Consider the following 19,494-nt stretch of genomic DNA (forward strand, 5'->3'; position numbering starts at 1 on the left):
TAAGGATGGGAACGTAGATCGACCGGTAAATTGAGAGCTTTGCCTTCCGGCTCAGCTCCTTCTTCACCACAACGGATCGATACAGCGTCCGCATTACTGAAGATGCCGCACCGATCCGCCTGTCGATCTCACGATCCACTTTTCCCTCACTCGTGAACAAGACTCCTAGGTACTTAAACTCCTCCACTTGAGGCAGATATATATATACAGGGGCTTCACGGTGGCAGAGGGGTTAGTGCATCTGCCTCACAATACGAAGGTCCTGAATAGTCTTGGGTTCAATCCCGGGCTCGGGATCTTTCTGTGTGGAGTTTGCATGTTCTCCCCGTGACTGCGTGGGTTCCCTCCGGGAACTCCGGCTTCCTCCCACCTCCAAAGACATGCACCTGGGTATAAGTTGATTGGCAACACTAAATTGGCCCTAGTGTGTGGATGTGAGTGTGAATGTTGTCTGTCTATCTGTGTTGGCCCTGCGATGAGGTGGCGACTTGTCCAGGGTGTACCCCGCCTTCCGCCCGGTTGTAGCTGAGATAGGCTCCAGCGCCCCCCGCGACCCCAAAGGGAATAAGCGGTAGAAAATGGATGGGATGGATGGATATATATATATATATATATATATATATATATATATATATAATATATATATGGGTCTTTTTAATATATGGAATAAAGACACATGTGGGTCTTTTGGGGGCGTTTTGTCACGTTGTCATTGTTGGAACCCAGGAAAGACAATTGCTCCGTCGAAACAACCCGGACATATTTAGCAGTAACACGAGAAGTCCAAGTATGCGGAAGTGTTTGTTTTGGTGTCACAAGTGTGCTCCATTGTCTATTGTCTCGCTACCACACGGCGGTGGGTTGACTTGCTAAGATGGCGAGTAAACAGTCGCTGCCCTTTTAAATCCACCACGCCCTCAGGTTTGTTCGTTCGCTTGCTTGTTTTGAAGCGCGTTGGTTTAGCAAGCGCCATTGTTTAACATGTCTTCATTCTCCGCTCGCTCCGGCCGAGTGACTCGTCTTCCTCCTGACACGCAGATATAGTGTCCACAACACAATGTGTCATCTACAGCTGAGGACTCTGCTTTTTGGTGCGTGGCTGTTGGCTTACGTCACCTTTCTGCTCTCCATCAGGAGAATGTGGACGATCAAGCACTCTCGGCGTCCACTGGCACGCACACTCTTTGCGAACATGTTGAACGAAGGCGAAGGAACTGCACTGGATACTCAGCAGGTATGAACTATAATCATATTATTATTATTATTAATAAGCTCAACATTAGTTTGCCCTATCAGTGGGTGTTTTTGATGAGGGATTGCAGGACATTCTTTTTTAAACAAATTCTAAGACAGCACAACTTTTGAATGATCACTACTTTTAAAGTCACTGGAAACACTTAATCATAAACTCACACACTTTAATGACGCACACTAGCCACTCAAATACTGTGTACAGTCAGCCGTCAAACCATCTTAGAAACCCCTTGTCAAAATGGTGACCCTCAAAAATCATCTTTATATCAAAACATTCACATTCTGGCCTTCTCGGTGGCCTTGTGGTTAGAGTGTCCGCCCTGAGATTGGTAGGTCGTGAGTTCAAACCCAGGCCGAGTCATACCAAAGACTATAAAAAAATATGGGACCCATTACCTCCCTGCTTGGCACTCAGCATCAATGGATGAAATTGGGCGTTAAATCACCAAAAAATTATTCCGGGGCGCGGTACTGCTGCTGCCCACTGCTCCCCTCACCTCCCAGGGGGTGGACAAGGGGATGGGTCAAATGCAGAGGACAAATTTCACCACACCTAGTGTGTGTGACAATCATTGGTACTTTAACTTTTAACTAAAAATTTTCACTTTTCCTGTAATTCCACATTTTTTGTTAATTTCAACTTTTCAGCATTCATACACAGTTCCTGCAGAAATTGCCTTCTCTAGTTTGAATATATGTTTTAGAACAGTGGTTCTCAAACTTTTTCCACAAAGTTTCGCCTCAGAAAAAACTTGGCTCTAAGTACCACCTAATGACCTACATTAAAATGCACTAGGGTATTAGGTCTAAGTATTCATTAAACACAAGGCAGAGGTTTTATTCCATCCATCCATTTTCTACCCCGTGTCCCTCTTGGGATGGCGGGGGTGACTGGAGCCTATCCCAGCTGCATTCGAGCGGAAGGCGGGGTACACCTAACCCAGGGGTCGGCAACCTTTACCAGTCAAAGAGCCATTTTGACCAGTTTCACAAATTAAAGAAAACAATGGGAGCCACAAAAATCTTTTGAAATTCAAAATGAAATAACACTGCATGCAAAGTTTTTTTTTTTGCTTTGTGCTATGTATAAACCAAGGGTCTCAGACACGCGGCCCACACCTTAATATGAAAATTGAATGTGAGTGCGGCCCGCGGGTTTTATATGAATGGCGCTTGATAGCGTCATACTTGTCAACACACCCGATTTTTCCGGCAGACTACGAATTTCAGGGCAACTATTCTCTCGAACGTGCTGTGATGGTACAACATTTAGTGCCCACTACAACCAGCGTGCCGGCCCAGCCACACGTTGTATGGGGTTTCTGCTTGCTAACGCAAGTGACAGCAAGGCATACTTGGTCAACAACCACACAGGTTACACTGACGGTGGCGGTATAAAAAACTTTAACACTCTTACTAATAATGCGCCACACTGTGAACCCACACCAAACAAGAATGACAAACACATTTCGGGAGAACATCTGCACCGTAACACAACAGAACAAATACCCAGAATCCCATACAGCCCTAACTCTTCCGGGCTACATTATACACCCCCCTACCAAACCCCGCCCACCTCAACCGACGCACAGAGGGGGGCTGGGGGGGGGTTGATGTGTGGGGGAGCAGGGTTGGGGTGGGGGCGGGGTTTGGTGGTAGCAGGGGTGTATAATGTAGCCCGGAAGAGTCAGGGCTGCAGGGGATTCTGGATATTTGTTCTGTTGTGTTTATGTTGTGTTAAGGTGCAGATGTTCTCCCGAAATGTGTTTGTCATTCTTGGTTGGTTTTGGTTCAAAGTGTGGCGCATTATTAGTAAGAGTGTTGAAGTTGTTTTATATGGCCACCGTCAGTGTAACCTGTGTGGCTGTTGACCAAGTATGCCTTGCTGTCACTTACGTGTGGAAGCAGAAAATGCAAATAACAAGATGCTGAGCTGGCATGCTGTTCATACAAATTGTAGAGGTCACTAAATGCTGTATCATCATGGCACGCCCTTATTATTTTTGTAAGGTATTGTAAGGTAGTGATGGGATCGGCAGTTCTTTTGACTGTACTGAATCACTAGAATCAGTTCCTTAAATTGAGTCGTTCAATAAATTCGTTCACCGAATCCCCCCCCCTCCCTCCAAAAAAAAAAATATAGGAAGGGGAGGGGGGGCGTGCGTAGTACAGTACAGTGCAGACATTCGCGGGAGAAGCAGCAAATAGGGTGAACGCGAGTCCCTACACAGCTCTGAGCATGCAGTACACCAGGCAGTGAGTGACTGACACAGCGCCACAGTCAGCACAGTTCAGTACGTGAACCTGAATCACTTCTGCAGCAGCAGTTCTGTGTGCAGGTCGGCGAATCATGAGTCAGTCAGTAACAGCTTCCCCAGCGGCAGATCGCGGTGTGTGTCAGTTCGCGAACGACACAAGCCCTCAGCACCCAATGAACAACGCGCACAGTGACAGAACGAGAGCCTCAATGTGACGTCCTCCTCCGCGACACAGTCAGTTCTCTGTGTCAGTAGGTTCGCGAGTCCTGATTCTGTTGTTCACTGAGTGATTCATGTCGTTAATCCGCGGTGAACGAATCGTTTGCTCAGTCCCTCCCCCCGCCCCCATGATGAGTAGCTGGCTGCGTCGTTCGCCGACATCGAGGGTTCAGTGAGTCACAAAATGCGCCAGTTCCACTCAAACTGGCATGGTCTGTCTATCTGTGTTGGCCCTGCCATGAGGTGACTGTCCAGGGTGTACCCCGCCTTCCGCCTGAATGCAGCTGAGATAGGCTCCAGCACCCACCACGACCCCGAAAGGGACAAGCGGTAGTAAATGGATGGATGGATAATAATCCAGCCTCACGGAGCTGATCATCTACCAGAGCAATCAGTAGGGAGACAATTATAACGACTGGGTTCTGCACTCGTCCCATTTCTTTCACCACCAGTGGAGCGATTTGGTAAATCAAGCTCTTGCCAATCCCGGTCGGAAGAAGAGCCAAAACATCCTTGCCACCAATAAATGCCTTCAAAACCATTCACTGTTCATCTTTTAAAGAATTAATATTCGAGTTGCAATAGCAGAATCAATGTCAGCACACGACTCCTCGCTGCGTGCCGCCATTGTTGTTTGAATCAAACAGTCGCTTCGGCCCTTCGTCACATCTATAAAATCCCGCCCGGCGATTCTGATTGGTTAATTATTTTTTGTTATCTTGAAGGAGTTTGCATTGCACTCGATCCCAAATCCTTGTGTGGAGCTCAGTGAACTACTAGGATCTGGCGAGGGTCAGGTTAGGATACACCCTGGACAAGTCGCCACCAAATACATTAAAGTATATTTAATGTATTTGATCATTGTAACATTACATAGAGTTTGAACATTAACACTGTTTGAATATAGGAAACTAAAACACTGTACTTTAATAAAGTGATTTTTGGCGTACCACCATAGTTTTATTATTCACTGTTTTAGAATTTGATGGTGCTAGTCTGCTATGCTGATGGCACGTCATTAAATATGAACTTGAACATTCATGTGATTGTTACTTTTGCTCCAGTGGTACCACTGCAGTCCTGATCTACTGGGTGAGTCTGTGCGACCCCGGTTTGTTCAGAGCCATCTGGACTTGGGCACCACGGCTTTCCTCAAGCAGAGCGTAGAGAAGTCTACTTGGCTGTTCACTCAACTCTACCATTCCTTCGTATCAACTGTTCTCTCGCCTGTGGTGTCACGTACCTCCATCAATGGGTGAGTCCAACAGTACAGGCCCGTCTGGCCACACGGGAACGTTTTTAGGTGGGAACAGTAAAACATTCAGCCTTTCATCCACACGACGACGGCGTTCTGGGTGGCCTAAAAGTGGCAGGAAAGTCTGTTAATGCCTATTTGTCGTTATCATGTGAACAAACAAATCACTACTTTTTCATACCATACCAACTTTATTTGTAGAGCCCTTTTAAAAACAACCACCGTTGAGAAACAAAGAGCTGTACACCACAAATTAGTAAAATACAGGTAAGCATAAAAGCAAGGAAATAAAAATACAGAAATTATTGAAAACAAAGGTACAATATATATTTGGGAATATAAAGATCGGACACAAAATGATCTTAAAAACCCATCCATCCATCCATTTTCTACCGCTTTTTCCCTTATGGAGTTGCGGGAAGTGCTGGAGCCTATCCCAGCTGCACAACAATAAATCAAATAAAAGGTAGCTGGGTTAAAAGCTAGTAAGTAAAGTGGGTTGTAAGACTGGTCTTAAATGTGGTCAAAGGCTCCTTATACACTGGACACTAGGGTTGTACGGTATACCGGTATTAGTAAAGTGCCGGGATACTAATGAATCATATTCGGTACTATACCGCCTCTGTTTTGGAATCTGATCTTTTCAAATGTGACTGCAGTCTAAACGGCAATGCGACCTGTTTGCGACTTTTACGTCATCTTTGGTCGAGCTACATCATTCGTGTGTGCAGCGTGATCACTTTCCTTTTTGCAATTTTTTTCTTCCTCCTGCAGTTGTTTTCCATCTTCTGACTACACTTCACTTTTTTCCCACATTTTGTTATGTTACACCCTTATTCCAAAATGTAATTACTTAATTTTTGTCCTCAAAATTCCACAGACAAAACCCCATAATGACGATGTGAATTTTTTTTTTTTTTTTTTTTTTTTACAATTTTCTAAAGTATTTAAAAAATTAATAAAAATCAGCCTTTGCTCAATACTTTCTTGATGCACCTTTGGCAGCAATTACAGCCTCAAGTATTTTTTAATATGATGTCACATCATTGGCACACCTATCTTTGGGCAGTTTTGCTCATTCCTCCTTGCAGCACCTCTCAAGCTTTATCAGGTTGGGTGAGAAGTGTTGGTTTTCATCCAGGATGTCTCATAGCCAAGGGGCCTATGTCAACACGGGGGAGACTCACAGACACCACTGGGTCCAAAAACTGTATATTCAATCTTTAATTTCATTTAAGTTTAAAAGAATTTGGGGCCATCCATCCAAGCTTCAATATTGTCATGGCAAGCAAGAAGTGGCTGTACCGTGGAGACAAGTTTTTTCTTTAAAGGAAAACCTGTTTGGCTGTCATCGAGATAGCGGTGGAAAAAAATGTCATGCCTTGTTAGGCTTGAGCCCAGTGGCAGTAAATAAATGAACAAAAAAAGTAGTGGTCCTAACACTGAGCCTTGTGGGGCACCACAGGATTAACAGAATATTCTGTGCCAGCAACATTTACATAGAAGGTTCTATTTGGTAAATATATATTCAACCCACTCAAAGCAGTACCAAAGATCCCCACTTGATGCTGAAAGTGGGCAACTAAAATATTATGGCCCTCCTTATCAAATGCTGCTGTTTGCGACTTTTACGTAACAAGTAAGACTAAATCATGTGATCCCCGAGATCAGTTGCTCGGAGGATTTCATTAAAATTCTTAATTCTAGACCCAGACTAAAAGACCTCTAGAATATAAAAAAGTGTTAACGGGGTAAAAACAATCTTCTCCAAGATCCTTGAGAGGACGGGCATCTCAGAATTGGGCCTAAAATGAGCTAAACCAGATTTGTCCAAACCAGGTTTCTTTAAGAGGGTTTGAACTACGACATGTTTAAAACTGGTACAATAGGTAAGGTTGTATATTTGCCTAATTCCCATGAAAATCCTGCATGTGTTGTTTAGTTGCATAAAACATGTTTTTCTCCATACAAACACACATAAATAAATAACAACAATGATAATAATACACACTACTAGAAGAACAAGTGCTTTATCATTGTGTGCATCATTACTGAAGGTAGCATTAGCATGTAGCATATGGCTCGGACCTATTTTCTTTCTTCAAGATTAAAAGCATGATCTAACCAAAAGTATGCATTGTTTGACCACTTAAGGAGGAAAAATGATGGAAGCTGGGGAATCAGGGGAGTTCCACTGGATAAAGAATCTTCTGTCATACTGTATCTCTTCTTCATGTTTGATGGTGTTGGGAGCTGACGAGCTACCTAGGTTTCATCAGAGCTAAACATAAATATTAGGAGCACACTTCTGTGGCCACTCAGTTGCCCAGAATTGCATTTATTTCTGGACTAGGGATGTCACGGTATGAACATTTCTTATCTCGGTTATTGTGAAAGAAAATGATCATGGTTATTATTACTGCGGTATTCCTAAATGTGCTCAAAAGTTTCAAAAGTACTCATACTGAAATGTTTTAACCAAGTTTTATTAAAAAACAAACAATACAAAACCTCACAATAATGTCTGATTGAATGCTAAAAACGTTATGACAGACCGCCTTAAAAACAGAACGGAATTTTAATTTTTTTTTACTGAATGAGACACCCAGAATGTACATGAAAATAGGGAATGTGGGATTTACAATATTAACTATGAACGATAAAACACTGAATATCGACAACATATAAACGTCACACCCCCTCTCGATCGACATATTTTACAATCAAGCAAAACGCAACAAACAGCAAAATATGAACGCAAAGGTTAAAAAAAAACCCCACCTACAATCTGATACATCTGATGTATCACTAAGCTTTAGAACTTTGTTGTAAAAATCTCCTACCGCATCTATCCCTGACACCCGCATTTCAGGCTGGCCGCTATGGAAACACAACCTCTTCTGAGCTGCTGTGAGTCAGATTACCATAGTAACTAGTACATCATGCAAAAGTGCAGATTCCAACCATTGAAATATTTTGTATAGTTCAAGACTTACGGTAGTTTGAAAACATCACTGCACATTATAATGGCAGCCTCAGTTTCCATCTTAAAGATCTAAAACAATTATTTGGGAATGTCTGGCGGGCCAGATTGAAAAGTTTAACTGGCCGCATGCAGCCCCCGGGCCTTAATTTGGCCAGGTCTGATTTACACTGTAGTGATATCAATGATTGTGAAGGAAGTTATTCCGACGTCTCTGTTTGTGTCTGCTTACAGCGCCACTTGTGGTGAGGCATTGTATTACATCATGACACGTTCCCTTCCGGACATGACTCAGTGTTGAGCTGACACTGTGTGGATGTATATCTGTTGTCAACCCGGCAAAAAAAGGGAAACCAAAATGTTCCCGTGTGAACAGGGCCTTAGTTTCACCTGTAGGGTTCAGTCTGACTGACATGCCGCACTCTTGCTCAGGTTTCTGGGTCGCGGCTCCATGTTTGTGTTTTCTGTGGAGCAGTTTCAGCGACTTCTCAACATAGACCCAGGCTGGAAGGCCCTAAGACTCCTGGACCTTGGCGCCGGTGATGGTGCCGTTACAGAAATGATGCGAGGCCACTTCCAAGAGGTTTATGCCACTGAGATCTCGCCACCAATGAAATGGCATCTTCAAAGGAGGAATTTCAGGTGAGATTCAAATGTTTCTTTCTGTTTGATTATTTTTTGCAAGCACGGGTCTGAATGATTAGTGAGTAATTTCATCAAACACCAACACTGGGTGCATATTTACATTAGAACATTAATAGCGTGTTCCTCTTGCCTGGGAGCACATTGATGGTTCGTTATACGACCTGTTTGCTTGTCCTATCACTTCTATTATGCTATTGTACTTTAATTTCCCTGACTTTCTGGATGTTTTCTAGTCTTATTTGAGGTCCTTCTGATCATAAGGTGGTAGCTGTTATTATTTGCGACAGTAGCTATCACATTCTTTAAATGACATATGTTTATTATGCCCCCGAATGTGGTCGGTTTTACTTATGGATTATTTTGAGTCTTTGGATTTAACTGAAAATCACATCAGGGCCAAAATTATTTTGTTATTCTTATTTTGTTCTTTTTTTTTTACGTTCAACTACCTCTACATTGCTCAACCCATTCAAACATGAAAACCTTATATCAATTGTTCACGTTCCAAAAATTAATGGTTTTTTTTTCAGGAGTTCAAAATGTTCCCTAACCCTAATCTCCTTTAATCTGAATTCTTACCATTTGCACATTTTTCAAATTATTAAAAACATTAAGGGTATCTATCATCAACAAAACAAACATGTATGGCTTTCCGAGAATTCCACATTTTACGTGCCCAAAAAAGCCAATTGAAATGAATGTATTTTTTCTACACTAGCTGTTTTCACATTACAGCTGCCATCAGTATTCCACAATTTTGTTGTTCTTAATGACATTAAAGGATTTTCCGTTCTATTATGAAAACATTCAGTTTTATTACGATGTTACACATTCAAATAATTACAACTTTTCCCATAATTCTACATATTCATACACACAATTAACTTCTTTAGTTCATAGAGTACAAACTTGAAAAATTGGCAACCTGTCCACTGGCTGTCCTTATTAAGGATGGGTAGGGTACTGAAACTTGGTTTCTTAAAGGGGAACTGCACTTTTTTGGGGGGAATTTTGCCTATCGTTCACATTCATTATGAGAGATATGACAATGGATGTTTTGTTTTTTTAATGCATTCCAAATATTAAACAAATGTGATCAAAGGTCCGCTTGGGAGCCATTAAATTCTGCCTATAAAGCCCCTAAAAAACATCCGAACACCTCCATTAGGGTTTCATATACATGATGTAAGTATATATGTAATGTAGTAACATTTATAATAACATTTAATATTTACACATTTTGATCATTTTAAGCATACGCGGCATATTAATTTTAAAAAACGCATCACAGAGTTTGCTTTTTTCATTCCTCATCACTGATTTCTGCTCACTGCAGACTTTGAGAGCCAATAAACATAACAAAACATCACTTACTGTACAATGTCTGCTGTCCTTAGGATGCTGACTGCTGGGATGTTCATACTATTTGTAGCTCCTTTCGGTACACGGCAACACAGGAAAGTTCTTTTTTGAAAAACGGGCGTTTATTGACTCCTCCTTCTTGCTGTACACACCATCCACGCCAACACGCCGTGAGAACTTACAAAATACAGTACAATACATCAGACTTTGATTTCACATCAATAAACACTCAGAAAGAAATTAAATTACAAAAATACAATACCTCGTTGGCTGCTTGTAATGAAAAGAGGTTCTAATAATCACTTGCTTGAAGTTTTGCACAAATAATCGAATACACTTAAATCTTTTGAGGAGCTGAAGACAACGTGCTCAAGCACCCTCCCCTCTTGCATGTTCTGCCTTATTTACTGTCCGTGGGGTCGCAACATAGCAACAATCGTTCCGCTTTGCAACACAATTAACACAATACATTTACATTTTGCTCAGGAGATTTTACAATCACACATTTTCTAATAATATTTTATAACTCTGCATCATTAACTTATTTATTAATATTTATTTATTTATGACACATATTTAAAGCATGCAAACTCTCAGCAACAGCTACACTCCCACCAAATCACTCATTGACCTGAAATGTGGGATTTTCCATTTTTATCAAAACCAGTTTCAATCATCTGTATGTGTGTGCGTCTTAATTGGCTTCTACTAATGTGACTATTTTATGAATAGGTCTTTCTAGATTAATCAGTCGCGTATGAGGTTTGCCCTTGTCAACAGAAGTCTCACTGAGCACTAGTTTCAGCTTGCGCACCATGCCGTCTCTTCCAGGCTGAGCTTCGACTACTCTTGCGAGCTTTCCTTCATTTCTTGGGGTACACTCGTCCTTTAAAATCACAATGTCGTTCACTTGTGAGTTCCTTGACGGGCTGTTCAGTTGTCGCACAGGGCCTCTGATGGCGATGAATGTTCTGAGAGCGTTTATGAACGCATCGGTGGTCATGTCGTCTAGAGTCTCTATATGCACTGCTCTCGAGCATAAGCAGGTGAAGATCAACCCATATGCTTTAAGTTCTTTTCTTCCTTCCTTTACAAAAAATGGACCAAAACAATCGAGTCCGCAGTAGGTAAATGGAGGACTTGTCAGAGTTCTTTCTTTTGGGAGATCTGCCATTTGTTGGACTTCTGTGGTTCTCCTGTACCTTCTGCATGGGACGCACTTATAAATGTGTGAGGAGACAATACTTCCGCATCCTAGAATCCATATTCCATTTGCGCGTATCTCATTCATTGTCATCCCTCTTCTTTGGTGGTCTACACGCTCATGGTGATATTTCACAATCAGGTCTGACACGTGTGATTTCCTTGGCAATATTGCAGGGTGCTTCACGTCATGATGAAGGGCTGACTGCGACAACCGTCCTCCCACCCTGAGTATATTGTTTGCATCAAGGTAAGCGTTGAGCCGGTAGAGCTTGTTGCGTTTGCCTAGTTTTTCAGCTCCATTGCATTTGATTTTCTTTATGTCATCAGCAAAAGCTTCCTCTTGTGTGAGCTTGATGATGAAGAACTCTGCTTCACGTCTCTCTTCAAGGTTTGTAGTTTGGTCTGTCCCTACTTGACCTCCACTACGTCTCCTGACACATTTCTTCAGTCTGGCGACAGCTTTCACAGCTCTTGACCAATCTGAGAACTAAAATAAAAAAATAAATAAATAAAGATAAAGATTGAACTTGCTGAGACGGCTGATCAATGGGTTTGTGGTTTTGGCTTTGACAGTATGAACATGATCTTTCCGCAGTTCTGGGTCAGTGTCATCCACTTTTACTATTACTTGTTTGACTGACAGATTTGGTTGCCGAAGGAAGTATGGTCCCTTTAACCAACATGAGTCCTTCAATTGGGCTGCATTGGCTTCTTTAGACGCAAGGTCTGCTGGGTTGTCTTTCTTGAACTGTAGTGGTAGCTCATAGTGTCCATGTTCTTTCTGTCTTATCCCCTCTTTCACTCGTGACATGAAGAGAAGATCTTCTTGAGAGACTGGATTGTTGTCTGTTGAGTGGTCTGTAAAATCCATTTCGAGCATCTTAATGATTTCTGAAGGACTTGGCTCTTTGACCTGATTTCTGCAGACAAAGTGCTCTTCATCTTTAAGTTGACTTAGAGGTTGTGCGGCAGGAGTCACTTGTCATACAATGACCCTATGGCTCACACCAATTGCATCTTCAAACTTAGTTGCTGTCTTGGAACAGCCAACAATGCTCCATCCAAGGTCGGTTCGCTGACCATATGGATGGCCTTCTTCTCCGCATAGAATTTCTCTGGGAAGAAGAGCTTGATGGCAGTTATAGCCTATTAGTAGGCCGACTTGGCACTCCAATTGTGGAGGAATCTTGTGGACCAATGGTTCAAGATGAGGTCATTTTTGGGCTGTCTCTGTAGTGGGAATGTGCGACCTCTCAGCAGGAATGAACTCACGTGAAAAGAGAGGTGGTAATGAGATCATTTTTTCTAAGTCATAACCTCTCACTTGTAGGTTAGACAATTTTTGACAGGGTATGACTGTAGAGACTGATGACATTGTGGAAAGCCGTAGACAGACATTCTCCTTCTTTGTGTTGAGCTCTTGAGCAACTTGGTCCAGGATGAATGTTGTGTCACTCTGCGTATCCAGCAACGCATATGTTAAGATCTCATTCTCAGGCTGTTTTGAGGAAGAGACCCAGACTGGTACTATTGAGGATGTATGTGAGCCTTGATTGCCTTGGGTAACTCTATTGGTAGTTGCTGTTGCAGTTGCAGGGATTTGCTCCGTTCCTCGTGCTTTATTTGAATCACTCTCCACTTTCTTTGATGAAGAACCTTTCTGAAAGTTGTCATCATGCAAGCATGTTGGATGTCTTCTTCGACAGGTATCGCACTTACTTTTCTCCTCACAGTTTCTAGAGTGGTGACCAGTCTTTAGACAGCCAAAGCAAAGTTTTTCTTCTTGTACAAACTTGATGCGATCCGGGATTGTCATTTCAGCAAACTTTCTACACTTCTCCATCTGGTGTCCAAACTTCTTGCAGAAGACACAAGAGACAGTGTTCTGTGTTGTATTTGTTGACAACGTTTTTGCCTTTATGGTTTCAGTTCTTGTCTGTCTTGGTTTCTCATTCTGTATACTCTTGAGTGCTTGTACAGAGGATATGGGGTCACATGCCAGATCAGCTTCATTTGATAAGAAGTTCACCAACTCTTTGAAAGAAGGATATTCAGCTTTCGCTTGTCTGGTTTCCATTGCTTTACGGTTCCATCTGGACACAAGCCAGTCTGGGAGCTTTGTCAAGATCTTCTGACTTTCAGTGCAGTCATTGAGAATCTCTAATGTCTTGATATGAGGTATTGCAGCCTCACAGCTCTGGAGAAAATCTGCAAGTTCTCTCAGTTCGCATCCATCTTTGGAGCTTACTCTTGGCCACGCATGCAGCTTATCTCTGAAGGACTTCCCAATTACGTAAGGGTCTCCAAAGCGCTTCTCTGGCAGCTTCCATGCAGTGTCATATGCTCCCTCTGTGCCGATCAGGAAGAGTCCTTCAACAGCCTTCCTTGCAGCACCACTTAGATACTTTCTCAAGTAGTAGAGTTTTTCATTTTTTGGAATACCTTTTCTGTCAATCAGTATCTGAAATGACAATTTCCAGTCGTTGTATTTTATAGGATCTCCCGTGAATACTGTAGGTTCAGGTGTTGGGAGACGATTGGCACTCATGGCTTCAGCGAGAGCAGTTGCTAAATCAGGACTTTGCATCTGAAAATTTGGTGGAATTTGTGGGATTGATTGAACATTGGGATGACTGGGATTATGATTTGACACTTGAGTTTGTTGAGGAATGAATGGAGGACTTGATGCATTGAGGGTTTGTGCCTTATCGAGTTGTTTGATGTTATGGAGTAAACTAATGACTTCGGACTTGTCACTGAGTTCGTCGTACACCTTGACTCGGGCCTTAGCTGCATTCAGCTTCTTGACTTCCTCTAAGCGCTCAAGCTTTCGGAGCTGATTCTGCATTGCCTGTTGTCTGGCTAGAGATTCAGCCTCAAATTGTGCAGCACGTAGCTTCTCTTCAGCCTCAAGTCTTTGAAGTTCAGTGACTTCCTTGTCTTGCTCTTTTAGCACTGACAAAACCTCTTTGGCCGCAGCTGTTTCGGCCACAGCATCATCTCTCTTGACTGAAAGGTTACTTAAGTGAGTGTTGTGTTCCGAACGAAGGTATAGAGACTTTAATGATGGACTTGATGAATTTAGAATGGAGCCGACATCTGGCCACTGTTCTTCATTCACTGCAGCATCACCTTCAATGAGTTGTTGTGCTCTTTTAATCATGAATTCAGACATCGATACACATGCATCCACTTTACGTCGCACACCTGCATTAGGAGCTTGCATTTGACGGAATTCCTCATATACTGCCTTCACATCTGCACATGTGACTTGTAGATGATCCATCGACTTGTTTAATTCTTCCTCTGAGATTTCATCACTCATCAACTCTTTGGCTACCTTTGCATTATACTTCCATTTCTCATATGCAAGTTTGTATCTGCGATGTATGCCTTTCAATTTTTCTTCTTGAAGTCCTTTCCCTTTTTCCGTCAAGGTTCGAGTTCTTCCGCTTCTTCGCACAGTGTCTTCTCCTTCTGCAGCTTGGGCATTAACCTCTGGCTGAGCTAATGAATTTGTGTGCTGTTCTGTAATCTTTGAGTTTGTGTCAGACATATTGAAATAATATGAGGATTGTCATTTGACAATGTTTTTACACAATGAAGGGTTAATTTAACTTGGTAGTAGACTAATAATTTGAAATACCTACAGTTATTTAAGTATGTAGACTACCTTTCAAACGTGAATAATGTTTACTTTCTTGTTAATGTTGCAAATGCTTCCTACAAGCTTGTGCAAACAGTTATTAATAAAGAAGAAGTTACTTGGGCCTATTTTTAATTATTAACATTTAGGCCTTTCTTAATTTTTTTTTTTAATGTAAATTAAATCACTAGTAGGCCTATTTAATTAATTTAAAATGCACTTTGCTTAATTAACAGGAAATTCACCAATCTTGGCCAAACTCAAAAAATGCCTTATAGCCTATAGCTGTCTTAAGTAACAGACACATGCAAATCTTGGTTTAACTCATAAAATGCCTGAGACACCTGGTGGAATAAACTGAAACTACACACTCTTCCTGTTGAAACCTAAAGCCTTCCTATTTTGCCTTACGGTTTGACTAATAATTTCCAGTTAAACACATTCAGTACAACAATGTCAGCAAGTGAACATAATACTATTCATTCATACAAAGCACCGTTTGCAAAGTGATAAACCTGAGTCCTTGTGAATTCCAGAAGCACGCCTCTTCTCCCACCACTCGGCTTTGGCGGGGCTCTTTGGACACGCCCTGAAACTCGACTTGATTGACAGCCAGGCTAATCTCCGTTGCTCGCATGCGTGTATGATCCCGTGTCTCTCCTACCCGCGAAGGCAGTCGAGTTCTCACTGTAGCTCCTTTCGGTACACGGCAACACAGGAAAGTTCTTTTTTGAAAAACGGGCGTTTATTGACTCCTCCTTCTTGCTGTACACACCATCCACGCCGACACGCCGTGAGAACTTACAAAATACAGTACAATACATCAGACTTTGATTTCACATCAATAAACACTCAGAAATAAATTAAATTACAAAAATACAATAGCTCGTTGGCTGCTTGTAACGAAAAGAGGTTCTAATAATCACTTGCTTGAAGTTTTGCACAAATAATCGAATACACTTAAATCTTTTGAGGAGCTGAAGACAACGTGCTCAAGCACCCTCCCCTCTTGCCTGTTCTGCCTTATTTACTGTCCGTGGGGTCGCAACATAGCAACAATCGTTCCGCTTTGCAACACAATTGACACAATACATTTACATTTTGCTCAGGAGATTTTACAATCACACATTTTCTAATAATATTTTATAACTCTGCATCATTAACTTATTTATTAATATTTATTTATTTATGACACATATTTAAAGCATGCAAACTCTCAGCAACAGCTACACTATTCCCATTTAGATGAAAAATGTTTCATAATCCTTGTAAGGAAATGGGGTGGAGCGCAGGGGGACCAAGCTCTTTTTGTGTCGTTCTCGCCAGTTCCAGGTCCTAAATGGATGTCAAAGTGTCCCAATTTGTCGGATTATATCCTCAGCCATCTACTTTCCAGGTGAGATGCATGATTTATGATATAGAATAAATTTACAGGGAGCAGGGAAGTGAGGAAACAGCAGAACACTCGATGATGTAAACATAAGGACACAGGAAGTGATCACGGCGCCGCTATAGTTTGTCTGCGTTAGCGCTTATATTAACAATATCATTAATACTTGGCTAATATTCATGTCACAAAATGAAACTGGAGTATTGTTGGCGCTTTTTGAATGGTTATTTATCTGATTTTATGGGCGGAATAGAGGACCTCCCATTGGCTCTACTGTAAGCAGACATGTATTTAAGTTTATTTAATATTTAGAATGCTTTTTTTTTTTTAAATCCATCCGTCGTCATGTCTTTCATAATGATTGTGAATGATATGCAAAATTGCAATAAAAGTGTTGTTCCCCTTTAAAGAGGGCCCTATGATGATTTTCCTTTTTCTGGGCCATTTGTGATGTCACAGTAGGGCTGGGCCGATAAAACTATATCAATATATTTCACGATAGACACGTCATCCATATCATATAAGTACTTTTTGGTCAGAAGAAACCGGAAAGAATGAAGCATGGTTGGTTGCATGAACAAAAGCACTTGTGGTCTATAAACTGGCAAAACAGTAAGTGGTCAGTGACCAATGGGAGAGACACGCTTAACAGCCAATCGCTTAACAGTTGGTTGCGCCATCTTGTTGTCTCCTTGTTGATTCTCTGCATGGAGTTAAAAAAGAAACTTAAGAATGACTGAGAAAAAGTCACATCGGCAGTATGACAGTTTTTTGTATTTCTTCTAACGAACTGTAGTCCTTCGCCGCACTCATCTTTTCTTTTCAACCCTCGTCCGTTCCCTATTTGGATGTACAGAAACTACAGGTAGAAACTAAAGTGCAGGACTGTATGAATAAAATAAATAACTTCATGTAACATGTGTGCTACTTAAAAATAATAATGTAGTCCAACAACATTTAAATAACTGCATAACATAAATTCATTACCAAGTTAAATGTTACACAGATCACGTAACTTCCTGGCAGTGAACCATTTGCTGCAAAAGGCATTATTCATATTGTTATTTTGATGTAATTTAATTTTAAGGAATATGTACGGTATCAAGGAAAGGTTACGCAGTAATTGTAACTGTACATTAGTTTGAAGGTTTGCAACTTCCGACGTTTATGTAAATTTCTTTTCTCTCCTTAAATAAATAAGTTGATGGAGATGGGAAGCAGCATTTGAGTTGACGCCCAGCCGACTCAACGAGTTGTTGTATGAGAGCTACTTCGTGGACAGGAGGTAGCCAGTCGAAATAGCTAATACGCTCCCGTTTCTCCAAGTTTACATTTTCACACTTTGGGCTATTTTGTTACACTTCAAGCATTTTTTACGTATTCTTTATTTTTGCACCTTCATTTAAAGAGGTCATTGTTAAGTTTTTATTGTTATTTTAGAATTGTGAGTGTTTTCCATGGTTGTTTTGACATTTCCTTCCCTTGTTGCCTTGATAGCTGAGGGATTATAATCAGAGGAAGGTTACATTTGAAATAAAAATCTTAACATTTAATGTATTTTTGTCCTGGTCCATATTTTCCATAGGTCATCAAAATAGCAATAATTCTCCATAATATAAAAAACATATATCGCGATACAGTTTTCAGTCATATCGCCCAGCCCTATGTCACAGATTGACAGACTTTTATGTTTATTTGTCCACATTTGACATGGCCTTGTCAACATGTGCAAGCCTGAAATTGGATGAGCAGCTAAACTGACAAAGAACGAGGAAACCATTGCAACATTACTACTTGGTTTGAGGAAACAGAAAAGAGAAGCTAGGATAAAGTAGTATTTTCATCTAATCTTGGCATGTGCACAATAACATCGACGTGCAAACACGAAGTAAAATAAATGCAGCATTTTTTTTTTATCAGCCCCTTAAAGTGGATTTAAAAATGTATTTATAACAATTGTCTAATTGAGTCATTGATAAGTCATCTTATTTTATAGATTGCTGATCAGTTCTTGCGCCACTGCATTTACGTTTGCCCACCGTCCACAGATTACTGGGTATAGACGAGTGGCAGCAGAGTGGGCTTCAATTCGATGTGATCAGTTGTCTTAACCTGCTGGACCGCTGCGACGATCCTTTGCTTCTCTTGCGGGCCATCCGGCGATCACTCGTTCCGCACACGGGACGACTCATCCTGGCCGCTGTTCTTCCCTTCCAGGCTTGGGTGGAAATCGGTCAGTTGGGTAGCTCCATTCGATACGTTTGAATGAATACCATTGAATTACCCGCTCTGTTTATTCCCCTAAAGGAGGGACATGGCAGCGTCCCAAAGAACACCTGATCATACACGGGAAGACGTGGGAGGAGCAAGTCACCAGCCTGTCACGTGACCTTTTCCAAATGGAGGGCTTTGAGGTGGAGGCAGTGAGCCGCTTGCCGTACATCTGTGAAGGGGACATGTATGAGGATTACTATGTTCTGGATGATGCAGTGTTTGTCCTGAAGGCCTCTGACACGACTGAAAAATCACATCAATGATGAACAAAAGCACCAATTTTGTCAAAATCAACTCTCTCTGGGTTGGTAGCCATTGAAAGAACTGACTCATTGTTTATTTATCTCGAAGGAGCTCAGGTTTTACATTATGTCAAATTGTTGTGTGTGTGCGTGCCTGTGTATACATACAGTACTGTCTGTTTGCGGAAAGTTGTGGTTCTTTAAGTATGCGGTTCCTTATTCTGCATCAAATGTGAAATTAAAAATGTATGTATACATATTGTAAAGCCAAATTGGAATAAAAAAATATTCGTTATTTTTATGTTTTTACATGATTTATTCTGTACCGTATAGTGAACACATGTAAAGACATAAATGAATCACCGTGGCGTCTAGAATAATAATGTGAACCAAGTCGGGTATCAAAGTATCTTTTAGCACATAATGGGGACATATGGGGTCCAAGACCCAAGTGTCTTTGTGGCGTCTTTTTTTTAATACTTATGTGAAAATGTTTTCCTTTTTTATAGCGTTATGTGAATGTCTGTTGTCACTGCACAATGCTGCATTAAATAATGCCAAAAATTGGTGAATATTTGTGTTAAAAGAGTACTTTAAGTTCCCAAATAAAAAGGTCTTTACATTTTGCAACTATGCAGCTCAAGGGTGTTTCATAACTTTGTCCAGTAAGGGTTGTATCTAAAAATCAAAAGGATGATTAAAGATGCTAAAACCAATTTGGGATGGGCATCTCGGGAATACAATATGTGATACATGGTTA

General features: G+C 41.3%; 1 protein-coding gene across 2 annotated transcripts; it reads left to right on the forward strand.

The window, feature by feature from the left end:
• The first annotated feature begins 775 nt into the window (after positions 1–775).
• mettl9 (methyltransferase 9, His-X-His N1-histidine) lies at positions 776–19,298 on the forward strand. 2 transcript variants are annotated; one of them, XM_061967058.2, is made up of 6 exons: positions 776–921; positions 1,039–1,234; positions 4,796–4,986; positions 8,402–8,611; positions 18,267–18,451; positions 18,526–19,298. In XM_061967058.2, the coding sequence occupies exons 2-6, from the start codon at positions 1,058–1,060 to the stop codon at positions 18,753–18,755; spliced, it is 993 nt and encodes a 330-aa protein (XP_061823042.1). In that variant the 5' UTR covers positions 776–921; positions 1,039–1,057; the 3' UTR covers positions 18,756–19,298. The 2 variants fall into 2 exon arrangements, with proteins under 2 accessions (XP_061823042.1, XP_061823043.1); XM_061967059.2 differs by having other exon boundaries at positions 1,135–1,234.
• The last annotated feature ends 196 nt before the right edge of the window (positions 19,299–19,494 follow it).

Source organism: Nerophis lumbriciformis, linkage group LG11 (genome assembly GCF_033978685.3).
Source record: "Nerophis lumbriciformis linkage group LG11, RoL_Nlum_v2.1, whole genome shotgun sequence".
Lineage (NCBI taxonomy): Eukaryota > Metazoa > Chordata > Actinopteri > Syngnathiformes > Syngnathidae > Nerophis > Nerophis lumbriciformis.

Bases quoted from the DNA above. Each gene is read 5' to 3' on its own strand.
- mettl9 (XM_061967058.2), top strand. From the start codon at position 1,058: ATGTGTCATCTACAGCTGAGGACTCTGCTTTTTGGTGCGTGGCTGTTG. The intron at 1,235-4,795 runs GTATGAACTATA...CTTTTGCTCCAG, and splicing joins CTGCACTGGATACTCAGCAG to TGGTACCACTGCAGTCCTGA. The intron at 8,612-18,266 runs GTGAGATTCAAA...CACCGTCCACAG, and splicing joins CTTCAAAGGAGGAATTTCAG to ATTACTGGGTATAGACGAGT.